Source organism: Oreochromis niloticus, linkage group LG13, assembly GCF_001858045.2.
Source record: "Oreochromis niloticus isolate F11D_XX linkage group LG13, O_niloticus_UMD_NMBU, whole genome shotgun sequence".
NCBI classification, from domain to species: domain Eukaryota; kingdom Metazoa; phylum Chordata; class Actinopteri; order Cichliformes; family Cichlidae; genus Oreochromis; species Oreochromis niloticus.
In genome coordinates, this window is record NC_031978.2 from 32,212,671 (window position 1) to 32,227,179 (window position 14,509).

The 14,509-nt window shown below is 40.3% G+C and overlaps 1 protein-coding gene across 3 annotated transcripts in view; it reads left to right on the forward strand.

Annotated features, from left to right (window-relative positions):
- shtn1 (shootin 1) overlaps positions 1–14,509 on the forward strand; it is a 37,059-nt gene that overhangs the window by 10,071 nt on the left and 12,479 nt on the right. For all 3 annotated transcript variants that reach the window (XM_025897437.1, XM_019367064.2, XM_005459514.4), the window contains 6 exons: positions 2,004–2,098; positions 7,349–7,517; positions 10,234–10,331; positions 12,997–13,078; positions 13,890–13,984; positions 14,066–14,212. In XM_025897437.1, the coding sequence (XP_025753222.1) occupies positions 2,004–2,098; positions 7,349–7,517; positions 10,234–10,331; positions 12,997–13,078; positions 13,890–13,984; positions 14,066–14,212 (686 nt within the window). The remainder of the gene's footprint in view (positions 1–2,003; positions 2,099–7,348; positions 7,518–10,233; positions 10,332–12,996; positions 13,079–13,889; positions 13,985–14,065; positions 14,213–14,509) is intronic.

The following is a 14,509-nucleotide window of genomic DNA, read 5'->3' on the forward strand; positions in this document are numbered from 1 at the left end:
TGCTATTGAGCGCCTGATACGGAGGACGGCAGAGTGGATATCGCCGAGCGCTGACGTTCATCAACTTCTTAATTAGGTGTCACCGGGGGGAAGGAATTGCCCACGGCAATGGCACTAATGCTTAATTTCTCCCTCACTCAGCCGTAATGTTTAATTAGTTAAGTGGCAGGGCAGTCTTTAGGGTGTTCTTCTCCTACCGAGGTACGATTGCAGCTCGAAACGTTGCTGTTTGGAAATTTTGTTCCCAATGTTTTAATAAAACTGCTTTAATCACAGTTTTTCATATTAACGGTGAATCGGACCGCTGCATGTTCACAGTTTCACTCAGCTCCAAGAACCTGTTAGATTCTCAGGAAATAAACCACCTTCATTGTCTTTAGTAGTGCCAGGGTGTTGTCACTGGGTTTATGCTCTGCTGTACAGGCTCAAACTTTTTCTCTACATCTCTTTTAATCGATGCCTTCCAGTAATCTAACCTTTACTATTCATCCATACTTTATTTTTACTGCCTGGAAGCTTTGAACACACAACAAACGTGACAAAAGACAGACGCCCAGCAGGTTTCATGTAAAACCTTAAAATTAAGACTAAAATATATACAGTGTGGGACACAAAGTAAAAGTCTCGTTTTGGGGGGTTGACACATTTCCTGTAATCATCCCTGCTGTGGCCAGCAGCAGGCAGCTTCTGCCAACTAAAGCTCCCACAGACCCTCCTGACTCTACATCCAGGTAACTGTCGACATGTTTACATTATTCAGAGCTCAATTATATTTGTAGGGACGAAAACTTGAAAAGTCAAAGGAAAAAAGTAAGTGTGCTGAGATAGTTTTTATTGTTTCTGGCTTGTTTTAAAGACTTTGTCTCACAGCTGTAACAAACCAGACATGATCAGAAAACAGAACAGAAATAAAAGAAGAATAAAACGCCAGCAATGGTAGCATTACTGCTATTATTACATAGAAGCAGTAATAATATAATGGTTTCAAAGTGTGCAGTTAAAGCTTTCCCACGCTCCTCTCTGCTGTGTGAGCTCCTGTTTTCTCCACCAAACGTGGCCTGTGTGGATCTTTACATGAGTCGGGACCAGAACGCAGTTAGCGGTAAAAGTTTGGTCATGTATTTCCTTTACCATTGTCATAGGTAATATCAATTAAAAATCACTTCTTGTCACATTGCAGAATAAAAATGTTCCCACGCAGGCTGAAGTGTAGCATCACACTTCATGACTCCTAAAGAGAAGCTCATGTCCACCCTTGAAATACTTGCACAACACTCGCCTTTATTAATACTCTTGCTCTTTATCCTTTTCCTCGTCTATTCAATCAGACACGGATGAAGAAAATAAAAAGCTGGGTAAATAATCTGAATATCAGCTCATAAATAAATATGTAGTTCAGTGTAAAGTCTCGTTCTAATGATGCACACAGGTCATTCACTGCTGAGGTGACTGAGTGTTACGGCGCTCTCGTCAGCTGCAGGAATGCATCGTCTTTTAGAAAATCCTAATTATTTTCTTTGTTTCCATCGTGACCTTTTGTTCATGAGTTGATGTTTAAAGTTCTTATTCACATGAATACAGCCTTTCATATTTCATCAGTCAACACTAATGACTCGTTTGTAAAATTAACACATATGATTTGTTTAAACACTGATTTATGTTTTTTAATAACCTGTTGTCCTAATAACCGAGTCGTTGTGAGGTGCTGGAGACAGCAACGCCCAGAAAATATTTAGAACTATTAATACATTTGAGAGTCATAGTATTTAATACATACACTAACTCTAACATAAAAAACTGAGGGTGAGATTTTAAAACAGAGCAACAGAGAATTTAACAACCACGTGTAACACTGAAAAATATTAGTCATGAAGTTCCCTCACATCAGTGTTGTAGGATATGATGTTTGTCATATTTTACTATTTTTATTTGTTCTGTAACATGATGTTGAAAAAGCCGTTTCCCCTCTTTCCTTTCATCTTGTCTTTTTTTGTGTTTTCTAGTCTCTCAGATGGTCATTGAAGAGGTCAGCGCCATCCAGGAGAACCTGGAGATTGAGCGAATGTGCAGAGAAAGTGCTGAAGCGCTGGCCTCCAAGGTACAGGTCACCTTTAGTTAAATCAGGTCTCAACTAGCAGTCTGTGTCTTTCTAATGTCCTATACGCGCTCAGATTCAGTTTCACATTTACTAAAACTGTGTCATTAAAATGTAACAAGAGAAGAATAAAGTAATAACATAATGTAATAATGATGTGTTGATTTAGAACCAGCTTGCCTAAGTAAATGTTAAAGAGTCCAGTCAGTCATTTGTGATGACATTATCTGAGCGCAGGGTTACAATCACAGCGCTCTCTGGTCCTCTGGCACCGCTGCTGTCCCCACGGCTCTGTGTAGAAAATTGCGTTGGATTCTTCTGATTCACAGCACAATTTTTGGAGTCCTTGCCAAAATGCGAGTTGTGATTGAAAGTGGGGGAGCCTGGCACATAGTGATTTTGCAGCCCACTGGTGCTGAACTTATCACAGTAATCATTTCTCATTCAATTTCTGCACAAAAGCCCTCATAGTCCACCTGGTTGGACGTGAGTGTGGACAGTTGGAGACTGAGGAAGAATTACGGTGAAGGTTTTCATCAGAGTAGGTCATCTGCTAATCGGGAGGTTGGTGGTTCGATCCCTGGCTGCTCCCCAAATATCCTTGGGCAAGGATAACCCCGAGTTTCATCCATGGGAGTGTGACTGTGTGTGAACGCTGGATAAAAAGCACTTAAGCACAGAAAAGGCGCTCGTATAAATGAGTGTGAATGGGTGACTGCTGCGCTTTGAGTGCTTCAGGAGAAGAATCGGTCCATTTACACACTGATCATCTGCTGACGTTATCACTTACTCATTTGTTCACTTAATTACTTAATTGTGTCTCTATGTTTAAAAGGTTTTTAAACCTCTAAACCAGCAAATAACAAATGAAATTATTACTAGTGTTATTTTAAGTATTAAAATATTTGATGTTAATGTTACATCAGGTCTATATGTTTATATCAAAGGAGTTTTACTGCACTGAGCAGTAGACAAATATTCTTCTATTGATCATAGAAATCTTATGTTTCAGCAGTGGCCATGAAACATATCTGACTCATGTTTCCTGACCCCCGCGTGCACAGCTACAGTGTCACAGACAGAACTTCTTCCACACAGTGCTCGCCTCCTCATGAGTAGCTCAGGGTGGCAAAGATATGCTGGATGATATTTTCCCACCTCAGATGATCAACAGTTCCTATGATAAAGGATCAGCTCGCTCTTCTGTCAGGACTGTTTTGATGTTTCATCTGCTGTAACAGGCCAGCTCTGCCTCCCTGCTAAATCTTTACCAAAGATGACATCAGCACCCCCCACAGGAAGCTCCGGACGCGCCCTAAACTCATCTATGCAACTATTGAATTTTTGCATTAGTCAAAGATTCAATAAAAGTTCAGAATCTTCCGTCCGTCTTTACGTTGACTGGAGCGTCTTCTTTTATACTGACTTTAACAGTCCAGCTTCAGTCAAGAATCAACCTCTGACACCTTCTGTTGTTTCCTTAGTTATAAAGTCAACAGTATTGAGATAACATACGACAACATTAGAATATTATAACAAAAGTACCTCTGTCCTGAATAATTGTCAGGCCTCTGTACGACTGTAGGTAGGTATAAGATGGACAATTTTTTATGCAATTAAATTATAAATTATTACGTAATTTATTAGAAATGTATCTTTACTGTTTTTAAATAGCCTTTTTTCTCCAGATTCATGAAGCGCTGTTGATTGACAGACTTCTATAACTTTACTAGTCACATGAAATAAATACAGCTACTAATCAACTAATACAGCTGCATTTACCAGCAGTAACCAGCAGTAACCAGCAGTCCAACTTTAGCAAGTTGAGATATTTACAACCATTAAATTGATCAAGTAGGCCGACGTGAACCTCGAGCCCCTCCCAGAGTAGAAAAAGGTCAAGTGAGTATGAGGTAATAGAAGGTGACTGTTAGTGTCTGTTCACATTTTGAGAATACTGCCGCGTCTCCACACGAGCTACGAGGCTTAAGAGCAGCTGTGTACGTAGATTTCCACTGCAGTATCTGAAGTAGGTGTTACTCTAAGTAGTCGTGTACGAGCTGCCTTTCTTCCTAATTTACTTTTTAAATTTTGTTTTGTAAAATAAATTTTTCAAAGATGAACAGCATACTTTGGAACCGATGACAGAGAATCAGATGTGACAAACTGTATTTGTCTTGAATTGTCGTCGAGGATTATTTTGAATCCCGCTTCCAGCTGACTGAGCACAGAACAGACATCATGTATCAGGCTATGTCCAGTGAAGCAGCTGCCTGCAGGTAGCACTGTGCTATTTCAGGCCTGACAGTTGGAATGAATTATGATTTCCTAAGAATACTGGCTAAAAGGCTGCTTGGTGCCAGTCTAAGTAACTGCTCTCCTTCAGGCTTTATTTGATGTCTTCGCTCTGCTTCACTAACGGTTTCTTTCTTCATATAAAGCAATGTCTATAACCAGACACTCCCTGTGCTGTGGGTGTGGGGGGCAGACAGCAATAGTCCTTGATTAGCTATTTCAAAGAATAAATCCATTTATTAATTATTAACTTACTTATGTTAAAAGCATCACATTTGTTCACCATAAATCCATAAGCAGTGTGAATGGAGTACAGTCTGAGTATGAAACATTACGCTGGCCTTTCAGCAGCAATACTCCAAAGTCACAGTTCCTGTGCACACTGTGAAGGTGTTAACGTGGGTTTATTACTCATTTGCATTTAAATCAGACCTGGAACACACCAGGACGGCAAGTTAAACTCTATGTTAATTTCTGTGTCCCCAATGATGGTAATTTTGCACAACAAATATCTCCAAGGCTGCTCTGAAAGAAGTTTAGAGCAATTCTTTAACTCGTCAACATTTTGATTTAAAAGAAGCTGGAGGGGGTTAGCAATTTACAACCAGTCAGAGGAGAATGTGGTTTTGATGCTTAATGTTTTTGTGTTGCTGTATGATCAAGGTAAGATGAAAGGCTGTGACTTTGTAATGGTGACCTCCAACGAGAGCGCTAGCCGACTGTTATGTCAGCCTCGATTCATCTAAGTATGTAATTTTAGATGTACATCTTTCACCAATTGTAGATTATTATCAGAAGAATGTGATTCCATGTTATGTATTGTTGATTGCATTTCAGAAAAAACGATGTCGTCTGAAGGGTGTCATCAAAAGATGGAATTGCTGCAATCCGCTCTCACCGGGATGCCATTAATAAATGCTTCTTTCATGGCTCCTGTTTTCTATTTCCTTTACTTTTTTTCTTCTCTTTAGGGACTTTTCTTCCTCCAGATGACATCAAGAAGCGTGCATAAGAGGCATCTGTCTCACTGCCGTGGCTTTCATTCATGCTTTACTTACCAGTGGTCTCCTTAATTAGATAGCTAGATCGATCAAACACTAATCAAACACTAAATGTTTATACGTGTTAGAAGCAATAATCGATATCACAGAAATGTAAATACACGTCACCACAAACGTGGTTTTACAGGATCTAAGAGGAGAGAGACTTGCTGCCTTTCTGTTTGCACAACTCTAATGACGGCTTTTTCCACACCTTGCATACATCCTGCCATTATGCCTGATTGCAGGTCCAAAGAAAAGAGGAAATCAGAGCATCTGATCTGCCCTGTTTTTCCACTCAGCTGCCTCGTTTCTTTAAATGTTGTGGCTAACTAGAACACATACATGCACAGATCTGGGAAACGATGAAAGCTCTTTCAGTTTATGTTGGATGCCATCTTTCACAGAGCATATCCTGAAAATCCTATAAGCAGTTTTTTCTGTTGCAGCATCACATCGTCTTGTAATGCGTTGTGGTAAAAGTGCTCAGCCTGAACAGCTTTAGCTGTTTTTAACCAAAACATTTGCAAAGGACTTCATTTCAAAGATTTTAATGTTAGTGGGGTAACAACAGGTGTGTACAGAAGTAATAATAGGGAAGTAGTATTATCAAAGTAGCTACCAAAATAAGTAATGATCTTTTATCAACAGTAGTTACAGCTGAATAATATTACATTGGAATTCATGTAAGTGGGTAATAACAGCTTTGTAATATTGTTTCTACTTTGTTACCCCAATATTATTAATAAGCTGTGTCACCTGTCCAAAGAAATCTAAATTCTAAATAAAGTATGATGCTGCATTTCAGTAGAGAAGCACACACTACTGCAGGAATGATTATAATGGAGTGTTAAAATATTAACAGCTAAAATGAATTGTTATTCCTACTACAGTAGTAGTACTGCCATGTTGTACTGCAGTTCTGTGAGTGAGACTGTCCGAGTTGTGTTGTGTAGCTCGGCACAAGCTTATGTTCATTAGATGTTGGTGGTCTACAGTCTACTGTCTACCTTGTATAAAAATCCATGAATGCTTTGTTACCAGGACTGTTTACTTCAGCTAGGACATACAGTACATTAGAAGATATTGTTTTAATAGCAGTATCAGTACTTTGGTGAAAACAAGCAAAATATGATTTTAGCTTCACTTCGTTTCCTGGAAAATGAATTTGCCACAGATTATGTGAAACAATGAAGACGTGATTAAAGTGCAAATGTTCAAAGCATTGCTACACTTTAGCATCAACTGTTGCATTTATGGTCTCTCTGTGGAACTTGGTAATCCTTGAAAATGTGTTCTTGAGTTGGTTCGATTTTTCTTAACTAAGAGAAGAATTTTGCTCTAATCTATTTGAGCTGCCTCCTGTGGTCTCAGATGTTTTGCTGTTGCTGAGTTTGGCACTGCATTCCTTCTTTTTCAGAATGCCTGCAGATCTGTGTTTGAGCCCAGCCATGGCCTACTTTCATTACATTGAAAAGCCATGAAACAGCTTGTCAGTCAGTCCAGTTACTGTTGAGAAAACATGAAACGATGTATTCAGATGACTGTATTTCCTAAATATAATAATATATTCCTAAATATTCAATGCAATACTTTTGTTAACACCCCCCCCCCCCGAATTAATGCTGAAAGTCCACTTTGCTAGTGTGCAAGGGCACAATTACCAAAAAAATGTACTTCTGTCCAAAAACTTATGGACTTGACTGCAGGTGTGTTGAACTTCAGTTGGTGTCTTTATTGGTTTATGCTTGTGAGAAACCCAGGTGACATGTTGGTAGATGTTTGCACACTTTGCATAGAAAGTGTTGGTGTCAGTGTCATTTTATTCATTTGGTCAAATAAACCATGAATGCTGCTTTATAACACACACTTATTCTGACAGTACATTACATTTCCTTTGTTTGCCTGAATGCTACAGCTGGACAGGCAGAACCGCTCTCTGAAGAGGAAGAGTATGATGTTGCTGTCTCACATCAGCCCTGAGACCATTGCAGATATCGACCTTAATGATGAAGCAGAAGAGAGTGAGGACCTGCATGCATCGAGCCAAGACTGCCTCTCTCCTCAGTGCTGCAACTCCATCTCAGGTACTGGCTCCTCCTGCCATATAATGTAAAGCATACACTGTATACTACACACTGTACTGACAGACCTCACCTACAGCATTCATTCATTCACCAAAGAGTATTTGAACACAAGAATGTATTCACTGGTCACAAGGAGAGCTGTGAAAGCACTTGTGCATTGGTACATTTACTCTTTAACCATCTGCTGGCAGTGATAAGTTACTGCATTTCTGCTTGTCCTGGTTACACATCAGTGAGACAAACTCTGGGTTAGAAGATGGATAAATGAGGAAGGGAAAGTACTACTGAGGTGAAATCTAGTTTGGAAATGGATCCATGAGCTTTGTGTTTGACACTTCATTTTACAAGGACTTTACTCAAAGTCTGCACATGGCACATGATTTACACTTTGAGTTTCTCACATATTTGAATTAGTGGAAATCAAATTATCTGGATTCTAGAAGTCTGTAATGTTTTGGTCTGGTCGGTGTGTTTATGGAGCAGACCCAAAAGCAGACACGGGAGCACGGCAGACGAAGAGTAACGAAGGGCGAGCCATTTTATTGGACTGAATATCAAAAAACAAAAACACAAAGCGAAACAAGAGACCTGAACTGGGAAAACTAAACAAACTCTGTAAACTGTGGAAGGAGACATGAAACACGTAGCCGGGGAATAATCCTGAGCATGAACAGTTGTAACAAAACACTCTGAAAACAGACGACCCGACACTGAGGACACACAGGAGGGGAAGGAGGGAAGTAGAAACACAGCTGACACAAATGAAGCATGACGCCACAGGGGAAACAAAACTAAACACACTGAACATGGAAACACTAGACCTTTCAAAATAAAACAGGAAACATGGAGACGCAGACACAAAAAAGCGACAAACATCAACCAGACTAAAACTCAACTAAGACAAACTAATATACCAGAACTTATCTCATTAGTAATCAGAAATATGAAATAACTCAACTATATCCTTAAAAAGAATAAAACACGATTCTAACATAAGAAGTCAAGAATAGGAAAAATAAACTCAAGATGCTGGGTCTCAGACCCCGACAGGTTTAAGCCAGTCCCTCGGTCCATCACAGTGTGATTTTTAGCTTCATCAAAAATTCAATTTACAGATGACATTAAGAGTATAACGTACACACCCTTAAAATAAAAAATATTCGGTGTGTTGCACACATGTGCATAAAATAATTGGCAGTTCCAGATGTCCTGAGAGTTTTCAGCTGTCTGAAGTTCAGCACTGCAGATTTATTTTCGCTTCTCCTCCAGCTGCCTCTGGCTAACGTCACGGTCAGTTCCTTTAGTCAAACAGTAATTATACCTCGGGTGATAATGGATTTATACTCAATGATGCTTTTCCATTCATGACGTGGCATTAAAAGGGACAGATAATCATGTCATTTGCAAATAATATGCTGTGATACAGGCAATACTGAAATAAGTTGACTTTTGCAAAGATTGTGGGCTTATTATCTTGAAAATTCATAATTGCATGTTAATGGACAGCTAGTCAAAGCAGCTACTGTGATGAAACACCAGAGATATTTGGCTACAGACTTCTGTAGATCCCAGCCAAACACACCAGTTCTCGTAGGTTCTGAGCTAAGTACATCACACAGATTGTGTTCATCTGTTCAAATCATTTTCAGTATTTCGTTTGAAAATTTTATGACACGAAATCCTCGTTCTACTCACCAGAAGGCAATCCATCTGTCCCTGAAACAGCTTTTGGTGTCAGCGACCTTCTTCTGCTTAAGTACCCTGTTTAAATGTCTCAGACTGTTCCTGCTGTGAGCTGTTTGTATTAACACGTCTTTATTTCAAGATTTATTCCATTTGTCACATTTTTGGACACGTACAGTTCTTAACTAACTTATTAGCACAGCACAGGTTTAAGCCACAGCTGCACTAAATTAAACTAAAACTGTATTTATTTTTATGTTTCTTTAATGGTTAAACTGACCACTAAAGCTCAACATGATCATTTTAATGCTGAAATATGTTATTTGTTGTTGTCCATGAATTTTAAGATTTATTGTTGTACAAAAAGTGGAAAGTGGAAAAAATAAGAAAGCATATATATGTATATTTATATATATATATATATATATATATATGTACTTATATATAAATAGCAAAAAAGAAGTTTCAGTGGTTAAAACGCTAAAGTCCATGGCACCGACTCAAAGAAGCTTTCTTATTTGACTCATAAATTCCAATAAGTTTTCGTTTCAGAGACAATTTTGACAAAGTTTGAAGTATTTGTGTTTTCTTGTTTGTATGACAGGTGGTCTCATACATTTGTTTGGCACAGTGTATAAAGGCAAACTAAAAAACGAGAATGTAACGGCTGTATGAATGAATTACTCTGTTTCAATCATTCTGTATTATCAAAAAGATTAGAAATAAGCCGATCAGTGTTTCAAAGAGGTTTGGCACTACATAATAAATGTTCTTACTTGAAGAAACAAAGACAGGGTGGCTGCTAATAAACAATGAAGAGATCAGTTCTTCCTGAGAATGAGGGGACAGTTACTATCAGCCATTTTATTTAATGCTACAGGTTAGTGACGGGAGAAATGGTGAATTAGTTCATGTAATGTTTCCCAGACTTTGGTGTGAAAAATAGTTACAGTCTCAGTCTCAGAAGGTTAACCCACAGACAGTTGTACAGTCAGTGCACCACAACATTGTTTAACTGTGCTGCTTTTTTTAGTGCTGCAAAATAAGTTGGAAATGACAGTTAAGGAGAAAAATCAAGCACTCTCTGATCTTGAGGCAGTAAGAGAACAACTGAGGGCGACCAAGGAGGAAGTAAGTGTTTAATATTTGTTTTTCCCTGTTGTTAATACTTTGAATTGAGATTCCCAGTTCTTACTAGTAAATATGTGCAAAATGCGGCCCTGCATTGTTGTTTCCTAACAATAATAACAGTGACACATGAGCACGGAGGACAGAAAGGGACCCACACTGTGTGTGCAGCTGCACTGTGCATGGCAGAGGTTTGTCATGTGTCAACTTAAATGTTAGGACTGACCATGTCTGTGGGCTCAAACTGTGGTCATAAATATTTTGTGCTTGTAAATCAAATGCTTCGTTGTGAACCTTTAAACCAAAACATGTGAAAATCTTTTGTTTGTGCATAGATGAGAATTTGTGTTTGTAAAAAATATTTACACAAGTTACAGTTTTGTTTGTTAAGGTCTGCTTACAGGTGCAAACAAAAAACTACATATAAAAATCTGTGCTCTGGTTGCCTGGCTGTGTGTGGATTTCAACTTACAAGTACAAATTTTAACCCAATTTTTCTTCCTTTCAGCTGATTGGTCAATGTCATGTCAATCACAATGTAACAATCCAATCAGAGAACAGATGGATTTAGCTGTTGGAGGGGTGCTTTACAGAGCTTCAGGTCCTGGAAGGATAACTGCCCCTTTACATGCCAGCCTAGCGTTTTCCTTCATCACCACGAAGGAAAACAGTCTGTGCGTGTCCGAGTTCGGTGAATATTTTGTCACAGGTTTACGTGCTTTATACAGGGACCTCCCTCCACAGCCTTTTCAGTGGCTCTGTGGACCTCGAGAAGGAGCAGCGTTGTGGAAATGACACAGTCTTCACTAGTCGGGATAGTTACAAAGCTTTCTTCGTTGTGAATTAGCGATACATGTTTTTATTGAACATTTGAAGATAATACAACATAAACTCCTGTAGAGGACATAAAGTCAGAGAGATACGTGCTTTGAAACGACAAGGAGCAGGCGCATCTAGTACATGCAGAGCTGCAGCAAAAAAACAGCCAGCGCAATATACTTTGGATCCTTCGCTCTTAGTTAACAGTGAACACGTCCACTGTGAAAGGACCTTCATGCTGCGCACTGTGGCTCACAACAATGGTCCCGGGTCAGCCCTGACTTTGTGTTATAGTGTTATACTAAAGTAGTAATGGTATTTCTAACCACTGATATACCACAACTTTATCCTTTCAACAGCAACCAAAAGTTAGGAGAATTAGCTTCTATGGGACATTCTTATAGAGATTCTCCAGCTTCAAACTGTACTACCCTTCCACAACCTGAAGCTCAGTAAAGCACCCCTCCGACAGCCAAGATCTTCAACTCACACTTCCGGCAGAGTTTCAACAGCATTCTGAGGGAGACTGAGGACATTGAGTCCAAATGGACCATGCTCAGCATCTCCATTGCCGAAGCCACTGCACTGAGCTGTGGCCGCAAGGTAGTTGGTGCCTGTCGTGGTGGTAACCCCGATCCAAATGGTGGACACCAGAGGTGAGAGTAGCCACCAAGCTGAAGAAGGAGTCCTACCAGGCCTGGTTAGCCTGTGGGACTCCGGAGGCAGCTGATATGTACTGACAGTGCTCCACCCACACTATACTGTGTATAGTGTGGGTGGAGTGCTGCTGACTTTGACTGAGAAAATTGTCGGGCGGTGGAAGGAATACTTCGAGGACCTCCTTAATCCCACTGGCACATCTTCCATGGAGGAAGCAGAGTCTGGGGACAAGGGGGACAGCTCACCTATCTCTGGAGGCGAGGTCACTGAAGCAGTTAAACAACTCCTTGGTGGCAGAGCCCTGGGGTGGATGAAGTCCGCCCCGAGTTTCTGAAGGCTCTGGATGTTGTAGGGCTGTCTTGGTTGACGCGCCTCTACAGTGTTGTTTGGAGATCAGGGGCAGTACCTCTAGATTGGCAGACCGAGGTGGTGGTTCCTATCTTTAAGAAAGGGGACCGGAGGGTGTGTTTCAACTACAGGGGTCTACAGTCTACTCCAGGGTGCTGGAGAGGAGAGTCTGTCTGTTAGTCGAACCTCGGATACAGGAGGAACAATGCAGTGTTCGTCCTGGCCGCGGAACACTGGATCAGCTCTTTATCATCTCAAGGATACTTGAGGGTGCATGGGAGTTTGCCCAACCAGTCTACATGTATTTTGTAGACCTGGAGAAGGCATTCGACCGTGTCCCTCGGGGGATCCTCTGGGAGGTGCTCCGGGAGTATGGGGTGTCTGCTCCATTGCTACGGGCCATTTAATCCTTATACAACCGTTGCAAGAGCTTGGTCCGCATAGCCAGCAATAAGTCAGACTCGTTCCCATGAGCTGCGTTTTTAGGAAAGGTAGCTGTGCATATAAACAATAAGCTTGTAAATGTGATAGAAAAGGTTGTCTACCAATCAGATGGTTTGTCCCCTCCCCCTGGTGTATCCCAGTGATGTGTGAATGTTAGATAAAGTGCTTTGGTGTAGATAAGAAGCACTGTATGGATTTGTGTGTGATTGGGTGAATGAGACATGTCGTTGAAGGTGTTTTCAGTGTTCAGCCTGAGTAGACAGGCACTACATAACTACCAGTCCATTTGCCATTTCCTTATTTTGCCATCTCCAAAGTGGTTATTGTAAAACAGAAATCATGAAACCTGTTTTTATGCTGTGATGTGTCTTTACTCTGTCCCTCGCTGCATTTACAGCTGCTGAAGGAGAAACATGATAATACTGTTCTGATTGCGGAGACACTTCGGCAAAAGAAGCTGCTGGGGAAATATCACAGAGGTTCGAGTGCTGCATTTTAATGTGGTGTTTTTACTGGTTTATTAATATAATGCTAATTATTAATCTACTGGGTACAAAGAGTCAGTGTAGCATAAGTATAATTTGATACAAAGTAAATACAAAAAGTGTCCTGATTAACTGATCGTTGATACACTGACAGGAAAATGTATTCATAAAGCACAGTTAAATACACCTTCTATTGAAAAGTGCTATACACACACACACAGGCACACACACACACACACACAGGCACACACACACACACACACACACACACCCCAATTCGGAAGAAGTTGTGTAAAATCTAAATCTAAAACACTGTGCGGTGATTTGGAAATCTCATAAATCCATATTTAACTTACAAAGTGAGTAATATCAAACTGAGGACATGTCAAAGAAAGGCTGGTTGGTCCCGATTTGTTTACGTTTGCTGATAGGTCAGAAGACCTGGACTCTTAAAAGCCTGGCTGTTGTAATAGCTGCAGTATGTGGTTTAGCGTTGTCTTGCTGAAATGTACAAGGTCTTCACAGAAGACGATATTTGGATGGGAACACATGTGGCTTTAAAACCAATGTGTGAAAGCTGTCACTGCCATGGGCGCTAATGTGTTTGAAAGTTGGATAGAAAGCACTTATGCTTGTGTGAATGAGGCTGAAGTTGTGTAAGTTTCTGTGTTCTGTTTTGAATAAAATGTAGTTTTTATGAGAGTTGCAGATCATATCTGCTGTTTTTATTTACATTTTACACAGTGTCCCAACACTTTGTTGCCCAAAAAAGCACAAATCTCTCCCTGTGGAAATCTTCTTCTAGTGTCTCAGTTAGCTGTGGAGGAATATGAAACTTTACACGACACCTTCAACCTGGAGCGAGATCTGAGGACAGAGGCAGAAAATTATGCCAGAGCTGTGAGTTTTTGTTTGTTTCTTTGTTTGTTTGTACAGTCTTCCATGTTCTTATTCTCCATCCTCTTCATGGTGTTTTCCCAGATGGTGGTCGAGCAAAAGAAGCTGAAGAGACAGAGTCAGATCCTGATGCAGAGCTCCTCACCGAGTCAGGCTCTGCAGGATGCCCTCAGCCAGGTGACCAGACTGACAGAGGAACTGGAGACACAGAGGCTGGAGCACCAGAACCAGGTCTGGTATAGAAGAAGTTTTGTATGTGGCCTGAAATAGTCTTGTTAAAATAATGAATTTCTTGTTTTAAAGAAAGTTCTGAATGTTGAAAATCTGAACTCAGATATACTTATTTACTAAAAACTGTCTTCTCCACACAGATGTGTAAAAGGCAGCAAAAAGAGACTCATCATGACTAGCATTACTCACTGCTCCTTGGCTGCACTATTTAAAGCTGGTTGGTCAGATAAAATAACCTCCAGATTAGCAGACATTGTGTGGATCTGATGGAATTTCTCTGTGTTTTGGATGCCAGCC